At 35.9% G+C, this 22694-nt stretch overlaps 1 protein-coding gene and 1 non-coding gene across 2 annotated transcripts; both read right to left on the reverse strand.

Moving 5' to 3' along the window:
* Nucleotides 1–1207: 1207 nt before the first annotated feature.
* On the reverse strand, nucleotides 1208–1314 carry LOC116116517. Its single transcript, XR_004125817.1, has one exon. It is a non-coding gene; the product is annotated as a small nucleolar RNA R71 (small nucleolar RNA).
* A 16543-nt stretch (nucleotides 1315–17857) lies between these two features.
* On the reverse strand, nucleotides 17858–18578 carry LOC116116484 (S-norcoclaurine synthase 2-like). The gene is made up of 2 exons (XM_031402552.1): nucleotides 18388–18578; nucleotides 17858–18296 (listed from the first exon to the last, which is right to left on the reverse strand). Exons 1-2 carry the CDS (start codon nucleotides 18461–18463, stop codon nucleotides 18001–18003), a joined length of 372 nt encoding a protein of 123 aa, XP_031258412.1. The 5' UTR covers nucleotides 18464–18578; the 3' UTR covers nucleotides 17858–18000.
* Between the last annotated feature and the right edge of the window lie 4116 nt (nucleotides 18579–22694).

Here is a 22694-nt window from a genome sequence, read left to right on the forward strand (position 1 = left end):
TGGGTAATCACCATTGTAGTATTGGATGCTAGAGATATATTCAAGAACCAATGAAATCATTTTAGGACTCTTGTGCTTAATGAGCTTAGATTTATTAACTTTCAATTTGTTTGGTGCGGAAGGTTAATAGGGAAGAGTAGGAAAACATAGCCTGAGAAGGTATGTTTGACACTTTAAAGAGTTCGATTTACAATCAATGCATGTGAATATGAATTTAGTTTAATTCTATAGGTTTAACCCATAGAGTTCGAATGAAGTCAAAACCCTACCCGTTTGTTTGAACTGATTTTATCCGTGTTTTACATCTTGTGTTCATAGTTAAATTTTAGTTTAGTAAATTTTGTTTTAGTCTTAGGTTAAATTGCTCCCATTAATCCAAAAGAATTCGATTGCTGCAACTTGAGAACAGTAGGAAACTTAGTGCTTAGCGAAACAATCCTCGTGGGAACAATACTCACTCATCACTCTATTACTTGAGTGACTAGTATACTTGCTATCCATTGCATGTTGTAGTTACAACGCATCAAGTTTTTGGCACCGTTGCCAGGGATAGAGTTTTAAGTTAACATTGAGTTTTCTATAGTTAGCTAGATTGGAGTTTTAATTTTTGTTTTCATCATTGTCTGTTTTACTCTTATTTTTAATTCTCAGTTGGTTTGTGATCTCACTTTCTTTCGTTTTATCTTGTGCAATTTATGCAAAGAGCGAGACGTCAGCTAGTGGTTCCTGTTGATCTTGAGATTGAGAGAACCGCCAGACGACTTAACAGAGGGAGAAGAGAAAGAGAGGATACATGGTTGAATCAGAAGAAATACCAGTTGAAATGGCAGAACCAGAAAAAAAGACACTAAGGGAATTCTCAGTTCCCATGGTAAATGGCAGTGGGTGGAGTATTACTAGGCCTACGGTGCAAGCCAACAATTTTGAGATTAAGCCGACAATCATCTAGATGATCCAGCGGTCGGTAAGGTTTAATGGTGATTTGAAGGAAGATCCAAATCAACATATTATGAACTTCTTGGAAATTGGTGACACCTTCAAGTCGAACAGAGTGTCAGATGACGTCATTAGGTTGAGGTTATTCCCATTCTCATTGGGGGATAAAGCAAAAGGGTGTTTAATGGCACTACCATCGGGAACTATCACAACGTGGAATGATCTAGCACAGAAGTTCCTAACCAAGTTTTTCCCTCCAGCTAAATCAGCAAAACTGAGAAATGATATCACATCATTTCTACAAGATGAATTCGAGTCATTGTATCAGGCTTGGGAGAGGTACAAGGAATTAATGAGGAAATTTCCACACCATGGGTTGCCAGTTTGGCTTTAAGTCCAAACCTTCTACAATGGTCTGATGGGTAACGTGCAAACCATGGTGGATACAGCATCAGGAGGAGCCTTGTAGAATAAAACACCAGAGGAGGCTTATGAGTTGCTTGAGGTTTTGGCAGGCAACAACTATTAGAGACCAAATGAAAGAGCAATATCAACAAAATCCACGGGTCTTCATGAAGTTGATGCCTTCACAGCCATCTCAGCCCAACTCACGACACTTCAGAAACAATTGGGAAGTATGCAGGTAAACTCTATTCAAGCACCTCAACTAACTTGTGATTTTTGTGCAAGAAACCATGTGAGCAGCGAGTGTCAAGTGGGGAATACATTTGCTTCATCATCTTCATCATCGGAGCAAGTGAACTACTTGGCAGGAAATCAGAGACAACCAAATAACCCGTACTTCAACACATACAACTCAGCATGGAAAAATCATCCAAATCTGGCTTAGGGCAATCAGAACCAGCAAAATAATCAATGGAACCAAAGGACATTGCCAAATAACTAACCAGTGGCAAATAATCAACCGGGAGATCCAAGAGTAACAAAGTTGGAGGACATGTTTAGGAAATTCATGCAGGAGACCATGGGTTTTATGAATGAGATGAGGACAAATTTTAGAAATCAAGGGGCGTCCATTCGGAATCTTGAGGTACAGATAGGCCAATTAGCCGAGAAGCTAAATGAGAGACCGCAAGGATCTTTACCAAGCAACACGGTGACTAACCCAGGTGAGCAAGTAAATGCAATTACGTTGAGAAGTGGGATAGTTTTAGAAGAGGTGGAAAAATCAAGGAAAGAGGAAAGTCCATCAAAGAAAAATGAAGAATCTGATGAGGAAGTTGATGAAGAAATCATTGCTGAAGAGAAACCACCCAGCCCAAGGAAAGATGAATAGAAGCAAGAAGAAGGGAAAAAGAAAAGGAAAGAGAAATTGCCATTCCCCGAGATACCACCAGAGTTGGCGCATCACACACCACCCATGCCTTTTCCTCAAAGACTCAGAAAAGAAAATCAGGATAAGCAGTTTATTAAATTTCTTGATGTTTTTAAGAAACTACATATTAACATTCCTTTTGCAGATGCATTGCAGCAGATGCCAAGCTACGCAAAATTTCTTAAGGAAATCTTATCAAACAAGAGGAACTTAGAAGATGAGGAAACGGTGATGCTCACGGAGGAATGCAGTGCTATCTTACAAAAGAAGCTGCCCCCGAAACTCAAAGATCCAGGGAGTTTTACTATTCCTTGCACTATAGGAAATATCACCTTTGATCGAGTTTTATGTGACCTAGGTGCTAGCATTAACCTTATGCTTTTTTTTGTTTTCAAGAAATTAGGAATTGATGAAGTAAAGCCGACAACAATATGCTTGCAACTTGCAGATCGATCAATAAAGCATCCGAGGGGCATTGTAGAGAATGTGTTGATTAAAGTGGACAAGTTTATTTTTCCTGTGGATTTCTTTGTGTTGGATATGGAAGAAGACAAAGAGATTCCTCTTATCTTGGGACGACCATTTCTGGCTACCGGAAGAGCTTTAATCGACGTTCAAGAAGGGAAGTTGATCATGAGGATGCAAGATGAAGAAATAACATTTAATGTCCTTGAATCAATGAAAACTCCACCTAAACAAGAGTCATGTTTAAAAATCGATGTGGTAGACCAGGCAAAAATTGAAACCTTCCAACTGAACAATCCTAAGGTGGAAATTAAGAGCTGCATTGTCAAACCGAATCAGTTCGAGAGTGAGGACCATAACGGAAAAGGTTGTAAAACATTCTGGGATGAACCTAACTCGAGATTGCGTCTTTACAAAGAACAGATGTCTCAGCTTAAAAAGGGTGAGGGAAAGTCAAGACAACAGAAAGCGGTTAGTGAGAAGAGTCAGACCACCAAAGCAATGACCAAGGGATGGAAATGGGTGGTGAAACTCTCAATAAGGACCCTGTGTGAAAAAGATCATCAATAAAAGAAGCTCCAGCACAAGGGAAAATTTCGGGATGTGATGTACTTGGATAATCCAGACTAACTTGAAAGATCGATAGAGTCGAGCTTACCGACTATAAACAAGCGCTTCTTGGGAGGCAACCCAAGAGTTCTTAATTGTTTTTCATTTATTGTGTTTTAATTTGTTTGAATTTCTAATAAGTTTGATTGGTTTTTAATTTGTATGTTTTTGGGTGTTTCAGGTGAAGTTTTGAGCTTGAAGAAGGAAAGAAATTGCTCTAGACTTCGCCGGGGCGAAGAAGCATTCTTCGCCGCGGCGAAGCACATTGTATGAAAATGAGCTTTGAAAAGTCCCAGACTTCGCCGCGGCGAAGATTGTTCTTCGCCGGGGCAAAGCAACCTGAAAAATGTGTGCAGCTCCTGTAAGTTTTCGCCCTAGCGAAGAAATTGTCTTCGCCACGGCAAAGCAGGTGGGACGAAATTTTTCTAAGGCATTTTCGCCGCAACGAAGATTATTCTTCGCCTGGGCAAAGCAACCTGAAAAAGGAGAGTAGCACTGTAAGTTTTCGCCCCGGCGAAGAATTTGTCTTCGCTGCGACGAAACCTGGGTTTAAAATTAGGGTTCTCGAACGAAGAACTTCGCCGCGGTGACGACTGCTTTTTATAAATACCCACTTTTCTTCCTTCATTCTTCACGCGACTCTTCAAATCCACTGGAGAGAAAAAATTTCCAATTTCAATATTTTACCTTCCTAGTGTTTTCCCAACCAAAATTCTCACTCCTTAACCCTCCTAAACACCAAAACAACTCATTTCAACAATTTTGTGAAAATTTCTTAAAATTTTTAGGTCAAGAAATTTGGGGCTTTCTAATCTAGGCTGATTCTGGTCGAATTGGTGGCGAATAATCATTCATATTGGTGAGATCTCGAGTTCCCTATGTTTTTTATCGCACAATTTCAAGTTTTGATTTGTAGATCTAAAAAAAATTGATTGTTGGTTGAGTTGTGAATTTTTGGGTGCTTGTGAGTTCGAGTTGGTTTGAGGAAGGGTTGATTATGCATTTGGCGATATTGAGGAGTGTGGGTTTTGAGTTTTGAAGTGTTTTGGTTGAATTTGAAAAATTGTTGTTTGAGGGTTGAAGTGCGAAATTCTGGAAGTGTTGTCAATTTTTGCAGGATTGAATTGGTTGTTGTAGGACACCTAGGTTTGAATTGTTGGGGTGCATTTTTGAGTTGAACTATAATTTTGGAGAAAATGTCGGTCAAAGCCAAGCATCCATACAAGGGCAAGGGAAAAGGAAGGAAAGTGGACGACCGCTTCGTGAGTGAGGAGGCCCGGAAAAGATATGAAGGGGCTATCAAAAGAAAGGATAAGAGCTTTGTTCCTGAGCGCGAATTGACCGTGAGTCAAGCCTTGGACTGGAGTCGAGGGAGACAGTGGGAAGTGTTTATGAGTGCTCCTACACAACCGGCTGTAGAGCCGCTAGTGAGGGAGTTTTATGCCAACCTCTCGGATTGTGAAGAGGGTACTGCATTTGTGAGAGGGGTTGATGTGCCATTTTCGGAAAAGGTGATCAATGAGTTTCATAACCTGCCTAGGATTTACCGGAATGATTACACGAGGTTTAGGACATCAAAGTATGAGGATAATATCATTCTTCTGGTCATTGCAAAACCGGATGCAACTTGGGCAATGTCGAAGAAACAAAAGAAAACGCTCAAGGGAACTAATTTGACATCGATGGCTCGACTATGGCAGTATTTTGTTAGTGCGAAGATGATGCCGAAAACGCACTATAGCACAGTAACTAAAGAGAGGGCAGTATTGCTTTATTCTATTGCCACAGGAAAGAGTATTGATGTGGGAGAACTTATCTGGAACAACATTCAGCATGCCTCCAAACCAGGGCGATCAAGTTATGCTTTTCTGCATCTCGTTACCGTCTTCTACATTAGAGTTGGAGCCGAGGTTCATGATGATGAGCTACGTATTCATACTGCCCCAGTCCTAGACTTAGATTATTATTAAAAGCATCTTAAATGTCCAAAAGCTGAGCAACCAAGAGCAGGAACAAAACGGTAGAGAACCACACAAGGCCCTGCCACATCCTTCAGCTCCATAGCTACACAGAAAGAGATGATACAGCAGATGATGGGTCAGATGAGATGTATGGCAAAACGTCAGGATTGGTTGGCTGAGCAGACCCAGATGATGTATGATATGCAGAAGAGTAGCTTCAACAAGCTCAACGTTAAACTACAGAATTCCAATGGGCTGACTGGGATTCAGATGAGTGGATGGTCTCCGAGTCAGAAGAGGACGACGACGAGGAAGACGAGGAGGGCGAAGAATGAACACCGGAGCACCTGTTTTTGTTTTTCTTTATTTTAGTTGTTTTTAGTTGAATTGGTTTTTCATTTCAAACATTAAACTCAGTTTATATTTTTGTTTTGGATTGTTGTAGTCGTTTTAGTTGTTTCATTTTCTTTTAATTTGTAGTTGTTGCAAGGATGAGACTAGGTTGTAATATTTTCAATTTAGTTTGTAAATTTTTGCTAACACAATGGACACCACAGTTTCAATTGTTTTGACAGATGTTGGGTGATAAAAAAGTCAAAGACCAGGTGTGCACTGTGGAGAGACACTTCACGGATTAACCAAGGAACTTTCTCGTACCTTTGTTATTTTTGATTTTCTATTCCTAATTTATGCGTAATGAGACATTGGGGACAATGTCATCTTTTGTTTGGGGGTAGGAAAATTAGAAATTTTTGAACTTTCATTTATTTTTCTTTAGTTTGATTATTTTTGCCGATGATGAATTATATAAATCAATGATGAGAATAGGGTTGTTGCAATTTTATTGTTGAGAAATGTTAAGCATTGCTTCAAGTTTATGTTTGTTGACTGGATTTTGATTGAGGTTTGTTAAGTGGTTCAACCACCATTTTCACTTTTTTAGCATGCTTAGATTCATTTTATGTAGTTAGGTGAAGTTTGATAATGTTGGTGGACTCTAGAACCTAGTAGAGAAGTGCTTGAGGTGAAATTCTAGGATTAGACATGGTTGAGAAGATGATTTAGGCATTCTTTTTGGAACGTTTGAGCCTTCTAGCTGACCCATGATTGAAATTGTCCCTAGTCACCCATTTGAGCCATATGAATTTTTATTGCTTTATTTTTCTTGGCAAACAAAAAAATTGTCCGATCCTTATACCCTAAACACTTTGTCGTACCCTTAGGAGAATTCGGTCCTAATGCAAATACAAAGAACGGGAAGAGTTGTACGAATAAACTAAAAGAATAGTTTGGGGGTTGTGAGAAGGGCAATAGAACAAAAAGAGGTAGTTCACCTCAATTCAATTGATTTGTTTTTCAAAAAAAAAAAAAAACATTCTGCCTAGTTTAAGGGTATATCGACTGGAAACCAGTAACCGCCTTAAAAACTACCTAGCAGCACTTGGCGACCTCTGGTATAACAATGCCACGTACACCTTAGACGCATTTCCCCCGCCGCATTTATGATTTTCGAAATAAGAAAGATACGAGTTTGAGGGTTGTATATTAGTGGACACTTTGATTGGTGGTTGAGAAGAAGTGGAGTTCAATTTGATTTTAGTGTTTGCACGAGGAAAACCGAGTTCTCTTACTTTGTTATTCCTATCCTTTTCTTGGAACCCACTACCCGAGCCTAGCGTTACAAGCTTATAAAGACCTTTTGATTCTTATCATTGTCTAGTCCTCATTAGTGGAGAGTAGTTCGATATTTAGGCTTATGGAGTCTGCCACCATTTGATAAACTTTGCATTCCTGCATAAAATAATCCGGGAAGTTGGAATGTGGATTGAAGTGGGGATTACCTACTCGGGGAACCAATTCAGAAAGAAAGTCGATGCAACTTATAACTTCTTGGAGTGTTAAGCATTTTTTTAATAATAATTTTGCAACAACTTTTGAGATTGGTATAAATTCTAGGCAGTTGTTTTGTGAGTCGGGCCTTTTATTTATTTCTTTTTAATTTTTTTTAATTGTTGTTTTCTGTTTTTGAACATTTGTGTTTTTCTTTTATCTTGTTTTGTACCTGATGCTCGGGGACGAGCATGGTTCTAGTTTGGGGGTATTTGATAATCCGAGGATTATACTAGTTTATTTAAGTTTTAGGCCGGATTTTAGATACTTCTTAGTTCATTTTTGCCTGAATCGCTACTTAATTCCTTACATTTCGTGTTCCAGGTTAAAATGGGAAATTTGAGCGAATAAAGACAGATTTGGAGTTTCTAGACTCAGAAGTAAGCGGATCTCAGAAATTGGGAGAATTCTGAAGCAGAGCCAAGCACGATGAAGCTTGCTTCCAAGGGAGAGCACCGAAGATCGAAGATTCAAGCGAAGAAGCAAGTGGAGGGCAATTCTGTAATTTTAGATTCTTCAGGAAGCTTCGCCGCGGCGAAGGTTGTTCTTCGCCGTGGCGAAATGAACCAGTCACGCACCAAATCTGCTTCCTTCTTCGCCGCAGCGAGATTCCTTCTTCACCACAATGAAGTCTGCATTTTCCAGTTTTGTAAAACGCACAGTTTTACTTTTTAGTGTTTTCTAAGGATTTTTGGCGGAGTATAAAATGAAAACTTAGTCTTTTTGCTAAGGGTTAGTTTTCGAGTAGGGTTAGCAGTTTTTTACATTTTCTTAGATTGATTTTTGAGCAAATTTGGATTGAAAGAGGGTGAAGATTCGAGATTAAACCAGTGGATTCATCATTTGGGGAGATTTCTTGTCTTTTCTCTTATTTTCATTATGTTAAACTTTAGTATTTTCGTTTCTTTCATTTGTATTGTTGATTTAGCCATGAACTAACCCTTTTTGGGTTAGGGTTTTGATTGTAATTTTTATTTTTATCGGTTAAGTAATAGATTGTGTTCTTTTCATATGATTTTGCTTTGATTGTGTGTTTACTCTGAATTTACTGTTTATATGTGATGAACATGATGAGATTGAGAAATGAATCATGTTCGGCTTCTTGGGTAATCACCATTGTAGTATTAGATGCTAGAGACAGATTCAAGAACCAATGAAATCATTTTAAGACTTGTGCTTAATGAGCTTAGATTTATTAACTTTCAATTTGTTGGGTGCAGAAGGTTAATAGGGAAGAGTAGGGAAACATAGCCTGAGAAGGTATGTTTGACACTTTAGAGAGTTCGATTTACAATCAATGCATGTGAATATGAATTTAGTTTAATTCTATAGGTTTAACCCATAGAGTCCGAATGAAGTCAAAACCTTACCCGTTTGTTTGAACTGATTTTATCTGTGTTTTACATCTTGCGTTCATAGTTAAATTTTAGTTTAGTAAATTTTGTTTTAGTCTTAGGTTAAATTGCTCCCATTAATCCAAAAGAATTCGGTTGCTCCAACTTGAGAACAGTAGGAAACTTAGTGCTTAGCGAAACAATCCTCATGGGAACGATACTCACTCATCACTCTATTACTTGAGTGACTATATACTTGCTATCCATTGCATGTTGTAGTTACAACGCATCACTATGCAAAGTGAGTTTGAAGCATTGGTTAAGAATGATACCTGGTCATGAGTCCCTTCATCAATTGATATGAAAAGAGTAGGTAATAAGTGGGTGTTTCGAACAAAGTTCAATGGAGATGGCTCTTTATAAAAATATAAAGCTAGACTAGTTTCCAAGGGATTCCAGTAAACCTCTAGATTGGATTGTTTCGAGACTTTCATCCCAGTTGTCAAGCCTTCAACTGTCAGAATAATTCTCACATTAGCAGTGACAAATGGATGGGACACCAACCAAATAGATGTAAATAATGCATTTTTAAATGGTAAGTTGAATGAGATAGTCTACATTCATCAACCAGTTAGTTTTGAGGATTCTGAACATCCCTTATTTGTTTGCAAGTTAAATAAAGCTTTGTATGCTTTTAAACAAGCACCTATGGTCAGGTTTGATAAGCTAAAAACTGCCCTCCTTGACAAAGGGTTTATCAACTCAATTTCTAACTCAAGTTTGTTCATTCTTAAGCACAATTCTGGTCTATTTATGTGTTGGTGTATGTTGATCACATACTTATCACTGGCTCCGATGGCATTTATGTCATTGAATCAGTTCAAGATCTTAATACTCAATTTGCATTAAAAACATTGGGCTCTTTGAAGTATTTTTTGGGTTTGGAAGCTAGTAGATCAACAAATGATATTCATCTTAAACAATCAAAATATGCATATGATCTTCTTCTTAAGGCTAAGATGCTCAAGGCCAACGCTTTTTCTACACCTATAGCATTAGGCACCAGGTTGTTTCCCACTGATAGTCCACCGTTTGATCACCCTAGTCTATATAGGAGCACCATTGGAGCTTTGCAGTACCTAACTTCAACCCGATCAGATATCAATTTCATAGTTAACAAACTCAGTCAGTTTCTACAAACTCCAACTGAACTTCAGTGGCAAGCATGGAAAAGAGTACTCAGGTATATTAAAGGTACCTTGGATTATGGTCTTTAGTTCAAACTAGCTAGCTTCCTACATGTCAAATGTTATGCAGATGTCGATTAGGGAAGTAGTCTAGAAGATAGACAGTCAACAAGTGGTTATTGTATCTACTTGGGACCTAACCTAATCCAATGGATTTCTAGAAAACAAAAGGTGGTGGCCCTCCCTTCAATTGAAGTAGAGTATAGGGCACTAGCTCACACGATCTACAGAGGTGGCTTGGCTATAGAGTATGTTCTCTGAATTAGTTATTGCTCTTCATAATACCCCTGTATATGGTGTGTAAATGTGAAGTTTGGTTAAAATCTGTGGTTTGTGAGTGTGTTATTCTAACATGGTGCAACAATGTAAGTGCAAGGGCATTGGCTACCAATCCTGTGTTTCATGCTAGAACCAAACACATAGAGATTGATGCCCATTATATAAGAGAACAAGTGTTGGCCAAGAAAATGGTGATCCAATATGTTCCCTCCAAACTTCAAGTTGCTGGTTGCCTTACAAAACCTCTTTCAATAGCTCAATTTGCTGAGTTACAAAAGAAACTTAATGTCATCTTCTTTGAGCAACAATGAACTGGTATACTCAGATTACATGCTGCAATGTAATTTCTTGTACTGATTTCATTAAACTGGTGTCGGTAGGAAGAATGTGTTGCTAATGAGATGGTACAATTATAGTTATATGTGATTTGTGTTCAAGTGCTCTTTAGTGATGTTGTTCGGTTTATTTTGAATCTCTGCTATAAAATGATGCTGCCAGTTCTTTGAATTTGTTAATGCTATTTAGTTTAAAGAAATGTTGTCAACTTTGTTCATACTGTTCAGCTTAAAGGGGGGTGTCAGAATTATGCAAAATTGATGAGTCAGAATTATTGGTACTATTCAGTTTAAAAGGAAGTTCGTAGTTAATGAATGAAGTACAGGAAATTCAATTTTTTTAAGGGAAGTATTAGATATGCAAATTAATAAGATGCTGAAAGTTCATTTTGAAGGAAAGTGTTAGATATGCAAAATTATATGGTGTTGGAAGTTCATTTTGTATGTAGAATTGTAAGGTGCTGGAAGTTCATTTTGAAGGGAAGTGTCAGATATGCAGAGTTAAAATAACAGTTGCTGAATGAAGTTCTGGAAGGTACATAGTAGTCCAATTTGACGGGGAATGTTGACTATGCAAAGATTGATGAGTTAAAGTGGTAGAAATGAAAGCTAGTAGAAGTAGGTTGCTCTTTATACATAGTTTTAAGGAGCAGGTTGCTTTTATGTAAACGACATAATTTAGGACTGAATTGTGGCTGTTATGTTTGTTAACTCAGTTCAGCTCATATACTAAGCTTGTATATAAACCTAGGTTCTTAAGCCAAAAAGTTTGTTAAGAAAAATCAATAAAGATAAAGCATTTTCCTTTGTTTTTCGTCCCCAAGTTCTTACTCTTTCTAGACTTTTCTCACAATCCATTACCCTAAAAAGTTGGCCTTTTTCATCCATGATTAAATGAATAAAGGTTAATTTCATCTACTTCAAGTTTATTAAAAACTCTCAATATAGACTTTTATAAGGCAAACAAATGAGCTCGAAGTGTTTGCATCCGCAACCCCTTATGTGTTCCTATCATTAAGTACTTGGAGATAAATTATTCAAGCAAACAAACCTTAGCTATAACTAAGTAAAACATTCTTCATTGCTTTCTTGCTCTTAAAACTTGAAACCAATTAAATCTGCAAACTTTAAACATTTTTTGAAATATTCTCTTGTATAAATAGTTGTTATAGACCTTAACAGGAAATCATTGTCATCAGTATCTCTTTCCTTATTCTCAAATACATAAATACATTTTATTTTTGTAGTTATGTTTTTCATTTTGATACTGATGACAATGATGCTTGAAGGGTCTTGACGGTTAAGAAAATCTGTCAAATTATTATGTTAAAAATGAGGTTTTTTCTAACAGTGGTTTGTGAAGATGATGCTGTGTAGCGAAAGCTATAGTAATTATTTTTTATTTAGCTAAGGTGGAGATTGTCGTGCAAATTACACATGATGGCTAATTAAAGATACTGTTGGTTTAGGCTCATTATCAAAGCCTAAGTATGGCCTAAGAAGTAATTTGGCTCATGCTCTTTAAATACGTAGTGGAGATTTAGCCAAGTGAAATGTGTGGCTATGGTTTACTCTTGAAGGCTATATATAGAAAGCAATGGTTAGGGTTTTATGTATCCCAAAGAAAAAGGGAAGAGTATCCAAAGGAGAAGAAAATTAGAAAGGTTTGTGTTAAGCTTTGAGTTAGAGAATTTGTGTGGGAAATTCTCTTGGGTGTAATACTTCTTTTGTTATTCAAAAAATTCTTGTAAGTCTTCACTAGGACTCTTTTTGTGACGTGAAAGAGGTCGAAATAAGAGGGCTTTATTTATATATTTTTAGGATTGTGTTCGTCTTTAAACAAAACTGAATTAAAAAGCAAGGAGGCCCTTTCATCACTCCTTGTATAATCTTAATCTTAGAATTTAGAATTTAGAAGATGAGACTACTTGTATGATGACCCTAATTAGGTGTATGATTATTTTCAATTAATGATATGTGTTGTATATGATTTTTCCAATAAGCTCGGAGAAGTCAGAGTTTCGCAAGGTTATAGTGCAATTGAGAATCAGTTTGGCTCAAACAATTGTCCGACCCAGCATAAGCTAGTCGCGACCAACCTCGATAGTTGTTCAAGTAGATCATAGATAAGCTCAAATCCCAGATACTTCAAAAGAGATCAAATCAAAACAATAATAATGCGATCTTAGCGCTCAATCGCTAGAATATCAAAGTTGCATTTCAATCTAAATTGTAATTCCTTTAATTTCACTCTTTCCTTTGTACAAAACTTGTATATAAACTCCTTCTAACAATGGAACAAGGGTTAGAAAATTGTTCTAGGAATTATAATATTTTCTTCTAAGCTCTCAAAGCAAATAAGAAAGACAGTAGACGTAGGCTCAAGATCTAAACTTGTCGAACCACTTTAAAAACCTTTTGTGTCATTTACATTATTGCTTCCATATCCATTACTTTGCTGATTATCTGTAATCACGCCCACATCGATTATGATTCTGTCAAGGTCAATCGGATCGCCCTAGTTGGTGAATTTTTTGCATCAACATTTTTGCACTGGAAGCAGGGTCTCTACCAAATTTCAAAATTTCCAGAAATCTATTTGAGTGACCCAATCACCTGAAAATTCAAATGGCCTATACTAGATCAAAGACTAACACCAAAAACCACAACAACGTAAAAACCACTAATTAGGAGGTGCATTAGACTGCTTTTTCAAGTCGACCACCAATGCCGCTAGGGCAGTAGGTCACAAATCAGCAGGGGATAGGGACGTCGAATCCCTAGAATGGTCAGCTGGTGGAAATAATAAGAATAATGGTTGCACAAGCGTTGCAACAAAACATGGCTGAATCAAGGAATCAGCAACAGGGCGCATAGAACCTCGACCAGCCACACTTCATGGAGGTTACCCCAACAAGTTAGAACTCAATCGGTGACCAATCTGGTTCATCGACACCAAGGAGCGATCGACAGCCCTGACACCACAAGGTACATTCCGCTCATGAGTGTGAGTCCCGAGGCAAACTAACCTCGGGATGCGACCGGGCAAAACAGCCCATGGGAAAGAATGAAGGCAACGATTGCCCAAGGGACGCTTGACCTGCTCGACGATATCCCCAACGCTACCATGCCGATTTTAACCCATGCCAAAGGTGGTCTTAATCGTCAAAAGCTCGCGAGATGAGTCACGCACGCCAATTTGGCAATGACCAACATTTCAATTTTAACCAACACCACGAGCAACGCACTGATGAGTATGATAGCACCTACCAACCCAGCCATCATGACTCTACCTCACACATCAATGCGAATGATAAAGGAGTCTCACAAGAACGGATCTCCAAACTCATCTACTCGAGGTAAGGCTGAACAAAGCTCGCAACCAGAGTACTCCTCATAAGGAGGATTTAGATCGTGTGGAAAAAATGCTCGATGATCTAAGAGCTCGCTAGAACAATGTGGCGGAAGAGATAGTGAGTTCTCCATTCACGGAGGAAGTTTGTCAAGCCCCTCTCTCTAAGGCACCAGAGAGCAAGTTCGATGAGAAAGAGGATCCCAAAGACCACCTTGACTCTTTTAACGACCTAATGGAGCTACATCAAGTCTGTGTCTTGGCGAAGTGCTGCTGTTTTATGATCACTTTAGTAAGAGATGCCAAGAGGTGGTACAAGAGGCTCAAGGCAAATCCAATACAATTTTGGCAACAGTTCACCTCACTATATCTACTATAATTCCAAGCGAAGAGACAATTCGCAATGCTGCTCAGCTACTTAAGCAATATTCGTCAAGAAAAAGATGAAACTCTGATCTCATATTTAACAAGGTTCCAAAATGAACAAGCGAAGGTCGATGGTGCACTTGAAGAGTCAATCCGAACTTTGCTAATAGCATGTATAACGATGCAAAGGGAGCTGTGGAAATAGCTCCAAAGCGAAGACCATGTAAGCTTGGCCAAATTCTATCAAATGGTTGCCATATATCAATGAGTAGAAAGCTCGCTAGCAGCCTTATCTAGAAGCTCACCAAGAGTAAGTAGTACCCCCACATGACTTATTATAAGTCTAGAACCAATCTCTATGCGTTGTCATATGAAATGAAGCAACAAAAAACTAATACCCATTGATATTCTATACCTTCTTGCGAATTTATTGACAACAACTCTCTATATTCATATGAATCTTTAACTTCAACAATATTTACCTAGGAACTATTTGAATTTGATGCTAGTAGATCAAACTTGGGATTTTCTTGTTTGTATTTCTCAATCTATAATCTTTCCTCAACTTGGCCTCTTCTTCTACAATTCTAACTCTTCGCTTTGCTTTTGCCTTTGGACTTTGATCTAGATTGATATTTACTTTCATCTGCTCTTTTTGTAGGTCTAACTTGCACGACATCGCATCATTTAACGAATCGCCTTCTGGTTTCCAAACTCATCTCTTCAATGAGTAACAAAGTTTCTACTAATTCATAAGTGGTATCTACATCTTTATTGATGTTCATGACTAAGGTATCCCACGAATTAGATAGAGAACAAAGCGACAAAGTGGCCTTTTCTTTTTCATCAATCTTCACCTCAATAGCTATTAATTCACTAATTAAGGTGTTGAAGTCATTCAAGTGTTGTTGGAAAGAGGCCTCATCCCGTATCTTCAGGTTGTATAGTTGTTTTGTAAAAAAATATCCTAAGTGATATAGATTTTCTTTTGTATATTGCTTTCAATTTCTCCCATAAGCCTTTTGCTATAGTTTCTTCAAATACATTGAATGAAGTTACCTCATCCAGGGCAACATAAATATCTTCCATGGCTAATTCATCTTTCTCCTTGAATTTTTCATCAAACACCTCCTCTGGCTTCAAGTATTGTTGCAAATAGGCCCTTTACTCCATTCTTAGGTTGTATAGTTGCTTTTGTAGAAAGATCCTATTTAACGTAGACTTCCCTTATTGTTTGCAATTTGTCCCATAAGCCTTTTGCCTTAGTTTCTTCAGATACGTTGAATAAAACTACCTCATCCAATGCAACATAAATATATTTCATGGCCAACTCATCTTTCTCCTTGAATTTTTCATCAGACATCTCCTCTGGCTTCGCCTCCATTCTTTGTAGAGCAATTGTGCATCCATCCTTCACAAGGGTCGCTCGCATCTTCAACTTCCATAATTCGAATTTAGAACCGTTGAATCTTGGCACCTCAAATTTGGTGGAACTGGACGCCATCTTTAATTATAAACCCTAAAACACCTTTTGTTGTTTTGACAATTTCTACCTAGGCTTTGATACCAATTGTTACAGAATATTTGGTCAAACACACAACCAATAGGTTTAATTAGAACACTCAAAGAAGGAATATCAAAGAAGAAATAGAGAAGAAAAAAGAAAACATACAAGATTTACGTGGTTCGGTAATATGCCTCCATCCAGGGGCACAAACAAAAATATTTACTTCACTAGAACAAGAGACAAATACAATATTGAGGGTCTGTTTCTACTTAAGAGCTACCCAAAACCTCTTAACCAAGTCTTACAAAAGACTCAATACATCATATATTTATAATACTCTAATCTTCAGATTTTAGGAACCCCAAGTCCTCAAGGGATAAGAATTCTAAATAAATGTGTATACATAAAAGAAATAAATTTAATGTAAATAGGATAATAGTTCAACCTAATCCTAGGTGAAAAGAATACTAAGAAACAAGGATTCACATCGTATTAAGAGTTAATATCCCATTAGGAAAAGACTTCTAATCTAAGAAACAATGATAGGAACCTGTGGAATGATATAATGCTAATATGTTAATCAAATACTTCGAATTTGAAAAAGAGACATTATAGATATTGTTCACCGTAATCTGAATTTTGGTTTAAAAAAGAATATATTAGAATCATTTTGTTAAAAAAAAACTTGATATATCAATACTTTATTAGATCATGCAGAAAATTCATATGTTAGTCGCACCTTATATATAGTAAAATCTCTCTATAGTGATACTCTATAGAGGAATAAGCTCTACATAGTCATAAAAATTCTAGTCCCAATTTAGGATAGTTATAAATAAGAATAAACTCCACATTGTAATAAGTTATAATTTTTCTTATTCCCGTCTTAAGGAAAGTTGCCTCCACATAGTAATAATTATCTGTATATTACCAAAAAATATATCTTATGTTACATTAAAGGTTTAAGATGAAATAAAATATTTTTCTAAAATTGTTTGAGATAATGATTTATATTTTAGAGTTGTTACCATATCTTTTATCTTGCTAGTATGTAATAACTTGCTAGCATGGACACCTTCTTGTTGAAGCAAAAATATTTTTAGTTTCTTAAGTTTAGAGCTTTATGGCATGAAACTTTTTGTATTTCCATACTATCATCCTTAGGATTATTTTCTTTATCTTCTTATATAATTGTAGCAATGATTTCTTCTTCAGTTAAAGCATACATGATTTGTTGCTCATTTGGATGATCGAGGAAGACATTAATATCCAGGGGCGGATCCAGCCATGGCCCACCCTTAATTTTCTTTTTTAAATACTAATATGTATAATTTCTAGATTTTGGTCCACCCTAACAGAAATTTCTGGATCCGCTACTGTTAATATCCATTCGATTAGTGTAGTGAAATTGTCGAATCTGATCACTCAATTTTGTAATGACTCTTTTATTTTCTTCGTCCACTTTATTTGTAACTTGCAATTCATTGAAATCAGGGGTCCTAATTTTGCAATGCTTAAAACCATTGGCAATTGTCTGTGGCTTCACATCAATTGATCATGTATCAACTGCATATATAGTTTCATTAATGACACCTATATTTACTAATTTCAAGACACAGTCTTCTATCCATTTCAAAAGTAGGCAATTGAAGTACTGAATTGAAATCCTAATACTGTACTACTAAAATATGAATTAAAAAATAAGAAATCAAAACTATAATTTTTGTAACTACACCTCCATTAAGTTATAATCTCCTTATAGTAATAAAATTAGCTAATCCCACTATTATAACTATAGAGAGGTTTTACTGTATATTATCAAACATAATTTCTTAAACTATGCTACAAAACACTAGGTCTTGGGAACATTAGTGAGGTTTACTTTCTTTTTATTTATTTATTTACTTAATCAAGTCCATATATAAGGGGTTCATTCCATAGGCTTACATTTTCGTTTTCATATTGATATATGTAAACATATTCAAATGAATATTAATAAATTATATTAGAAAAAAATATATAAAAAGTAAAATAGTTATTATGGTTGTCATGGGATAATTACAAATGATTTGAGTGTTGCCATTGGAGCATATCCGATAAAATAGATGAGAGAATAAATTTAAAACTGATATAAAGTCATTGATTTGTGGTATAAATGATAAGTACTCGCATCTGGTATGCAAAGGTAAAATTTATAAAATACACTTGTACAGTAAAATACAATAACCAAATCTCACAAAAATTCTTTATTCTTTAGTTCTAACGAATTATAGATTAATTAAGAACACATGATATATCATCTTCTATTTTTTATTTTAATATCATTATCAATCCGATAATATTACCACATCAACAAGACAACAACAAACTCTTTTTGCAGATTCTAATAAGGAGGAGGTATCTTCTCAGTTAGATACTTCCCAACGGTTTCTGCAAGTATCTCAACTAGCTTGGTGTTTATTAGAGAAGTAAGATTTGCTAACTTATCATCAAGCTCATACTTTATTGTTGATCTTATAATACTTGATGTATAATTTTTCTCAATAATTTTGTATTGAGTTATATAACGCTTCAAGCCCAATGCTATAAATCCTCCTTCAATGGTTTCTGTTTCCTTCACACGCTTCTTATTATCAAGATTTGTAATCATTTCCTTCATATAACCAATTCCAGGAGTTCCTGAAACAAAAACGAAACAGAAATATTCAATAGTTAATATTCAGTAACTCAAATTTAATGTTTGATAAATAATATGAATTAATTCAATTACCTGAGGGAAATGTAACGTTTAGAAGTGTGCCAACATGTCCATCACCTTCAAGGACTTTTAACAGTTCCAAGCACATTTGGTAGAAATGTATTTATAATTGTGAGGACTTGAAGAGTGCCGTAGACATCCCACACGGAACAAGCCGATGCAGCCACCACCGTGTTCGCCGCAACAAGGCCGTGCATTTTGATGTTAAGAATTTTGTTTTTCGATGGATTGGTTCATCGTTGTGCTAGGTATTTATAATGGTTTATTTGAAGAAGAGTCAGTAAATCTAGATGGCAGAGAGCCAACGTTTACCAATAACATCCGGTAGTGCGTAACCTGTATCAAAATATTCATCTGATTTTTTAAGTTAAAAAATCAATTCATAATTTTAAATATTATTTTCAAGTAAAGTCAACCATGAATTGTCAACCTTTAACTCTTATCTGTCATGTTCCCATAATCTAAAATATTCTTAACAGCTCAACCATGAATTTATCCCTCAATACATATAAATTTACAATACTATGATGTCCCAATTATTTATTTTTAATTACTATAAATAATTAGTCAAAGAATGCGATTCTCATTAAAATCGGATCTCGTATTCTCATTAGCAAACTGCGATTTAATTTATCAATAATTTTTTAATTATGTAATTAAACTAAAATTCATATATTCATAATAATATCACATAACAGTTATCCTCGCTAATAACCCAAATATTGGTTTTATAACTGTACAATACATCAACACTTAAGTTATAAATTAAAAACGTAAAATTTATAAAATACACCCATATAGTGTGATACAATAGCCAAATCCATAAATATTCTTTTTTTTTTTTCCACCAAATTATAGATTAAATAAGAAAACATGATATGTCATCTTTTATTTTTATTTTTATATTATTTTATATCAATACGATAATATTATCAAATTGACAAATAATTCTTTGCATATTCTAAGGAGGAGGTTTGGTAAATTTGATTCCATTATTACAAATATAACAACCAAAATTTGCATATTTAATTCATATAATATGTTAAACAAAGAAAATCACTCAATTAGGATTACAACCAACAATGACAGCAAAATCATTCATGAAGTCAAATGTGTAAGCTGGTGCAATAAAAAAAAAAAAAAAAGAAATATATTGTTCATGGAATCTATGCATATTTAATTCATATAATATTTTAAACAAAGATAATCACTCAACTAAGATTACAGCCAACAATGGCAGCAAAATCATTCATTAAGTCAAATGTGTAAGCTGGTGTAATAAAAGAAAGGGAGAACGACATTTTCCCACCCAAGGTTGGCGAAACGTGCCTTCCTCATCCATTAAATTTCGAAGCGACACTTTCTTATCCACTGTTATGTTCTATTAGAAAAATCCACCATTATTTGGCTGCAAAGAAAAAAATATCTTTCATTATTTGGCTTAATATTTTATTATTATTATTTTGTCATATCACAAGATTCAATTACCGATATATCCACTCTTAAATTATGAAATTATTGATACGTCCTCAACTATGCATAGAAATCTAAATTACTAATTTGTCCCTCCAATTTTTTTTAATTAAAAATAATGTTTTACTAGAATTTCAAAAAATTATATACAATTTTTTTTTCACAAACTCAAAAAACACAAGATCTACGGTACCAGCTTCCACCACAGGATCTAACTGGTACACCAAAAGGAACATAATCAACATAAAGCTTAATATAACATAGTCGCAAAACTTGAACATTACAACCTCGCTAGACACTTCTAAAATAAATGTTTCTTTTTCATCAATACAACCAACAAGCCACTCTTCAAGCTTGAAGCACTACTTGTTGGAGCAACAGCCGGACCCTCAAACTCCACCAGAGAAGGTGCCGGAAAAATGAGCCTGTGCCTTGAAAAAGAAGCCATGGATGATCGAACTAAGAGAGAAGAAGCTTGAATTGGTGGGTGTACGAGTGTGAAGATTTGGGGAGAAAGTGAGGGTGAGATCATAAACATTAACTTTTAATAAGCAAATACTAACATTTTGGTATTGAGCAACATCTAATAACCACTATATAATTCATGCAACTCACAAGGTTCCCTTTTCCATAATTTTTGGGACACCTTCATATAAATATCTATAGCCACGAACAAGGTCACACGACCAGCAAAGCAAGCACTTCGTATCTTCTCCATGCCCAATCCAATAATTTCTTTGCCTTTGTTTGAAAAAGTTTTTTCCCAAAAACACTTACCAAAGAGCTGTAGATGTCGCTCTCTTGTTCCTTCTCCTTTGTCTTTTAATCTATCGTCTCCTGTCTCTCAACAATCATGGACTTGCTTCGTTTCTCGCTTTCTTGTGCGAGTTATGGTTTGCACAATGGGCATGGGGTGGGGTTTTTTGTCAAACGGGTGGTGGGCGACTTGGCAAGGTAACTATGTGAAAGGGTTTGATATAGCATAAATCACCCAAATCTTCCTCAAAGTAGAAATAAAAAAACAATACTTCAAAACCAAATCCAACTCCACAAAATCAATAAAACAATCCACTTCCCACCATCAAACACAAACTTCTGCAAACAGTGGCAACAAAGGCAGGGGTGGGGATGTGAGATGATGGGGAGCGACCAGTGCGGGACGATGAGGCAGACGGAGGTGGCGACAGATGGCGGGGGGCTGGAATCTGGATGCGGCTGCTCGTAGTTGCAGGGTGCTGCAATTGCGAAGGAGAAAGGAGGTCTTTGAGGCGGCGGCTCGTTGGAGAGGTCAGTAGAATGGGTTTGAGGCAATGAAGAGCTGGTGAGGGAGGTGGGCAAAGTCGCCAGCGGCGGTGAGAGAGGTCGGCTCGTGCTGAAGCTTGTGACGCTGCCAGCCCAGTTGGCAGTTACAGGTTACATCGACGTCGCAACCTCCAGCGTAGAAGAAGGAGATGATGGCGAAGAAAAGATAAGAAAAAAAGAAAAAATGAAAGAAAGAGAAGAAAAGGAAAAGAAAAGAAAAGAGAAAGGAAAAACCTACCCGACCGGGATTTCAATTCAATTTTAAAATTTGGATTTATGAATTATGAGGCTTTTACGTAAACTCACCATCTTGCCCTTCTTAAGAACAGATATTTCTAACAGAATATGACGGTGGGTGGGAAAGTGTCGTTTTGAAACTTGATGGGTGGGAAAGGGTTATTTCGCCAATCCTTGGGTGGGAAAATGTTATTCTCCCTAAAGAAAAAAGAGATATATTGTTCTTGGAATCTATATGTGTGTGTGTGCGCGGGCTGTGTGTGTGTGCGCGGGCTGTGTGTGTTTATGTATGTGTGTTATAATTATTCTGTCAAAGAGAGCTTGATTTATCAAATATTTACATATGCAGTCATCTTTACTAAATTTAATTCTTAAAATGTCAAGGATTTGGTTAAATGACAGATTTAGCCTAACACATGATTTAACCTAATTGCCCTCAAGAAAAATAACGATGACAAAAATAACCGAAATGTGCTAGATCACTAAGTCTAGCATCATTTAGCATGGTTTAATTAAGATGTTAAATCATTATTTTAAATGCTAGATTATAGAATCTAGCATAGTCTAGTGTTATATATTAAGAATATATTATTTATTGTTTCATTAAGGGTATAATTGATAAATCATTAGATTTTACGACTAATTTATCCTCATAAAAATCCTACACATTTTGGGAATATTTAAAAAATTTTAGCATGGACATTGGAGCATATGCGATTAAATACTGTGTAAAAATATGCATCTGATTTTTAAATATTATTATCAAGTAAAAAGGGCACCATGAATAGATGCACAGGCCTTAAACTCTTATTCGATAAAACTAGTAAAACTAATTAGAATGTGTAAGAATATACTAGTTATATTAATTTTTTTTTTCTTACATATATTTATATACGTGATTTACAGAATTTTTAGTTTTAAGAAATATTTATATACGTAATTTACACTCCGTAGCCATTTTCTTACAAATGTTTATGTTGTTTATAAACTATCGTTTTAAATATTATAAATTAGAAAGGTAATATCTATGTGTAGCATATTCTTTAAGGATAGAGAATAGATTTTTTGTTTGTTTTAAGGATAAAACAGTTGCCTCATCAAAGACTTTTTCTTTAAGCAGGGGATGAACCAGCATATGGCAGACCCAGGCTATAGCTGAGCCCCACAAACATTCTTTGATCTTTGGTGCTACCAAATTTAGATTAACTAAGAAAACACAATATATCATCTTTTATTTTATTTTAAAATTTGAATCACAATTTTAAATCCTAGCTTTTGTGGAATCTTATATGTCAATATCACCTTAA

Source organism: Pistacia vera, unplaced genomic scaffold (assembly GCF_008641045.1).
Source record: "Pistacia vera cultivar Batoury unplaced genomic scaffold, PisVer_v2 Contig778, whole genome shotgun sequence".
NCBI classification, from domain to species: domain Eukaryota; kingdom Viridiplantae; phylum Streptophyta; class Magnoliopsida; order Sapindales; family Anacardiaceae; genus Pistacia; species Pistacia vera.

Coding starts and splice junctions, on each gene's coding strand:
- LOC116116484 (XM_031402552.1), bottom strand. CDS start 18,463: ATGTGCTTGGAACTGTTAAAAGTCCTTGAAGGTGATGGACATGTTGGC. Junction 18,297..18,387: donor AAACGTTACATTTCCCTCAG/GTAATTGAATTA, acceptor TTTTTGTTTCAG/GAACTCCTGGAATTGGTTAT.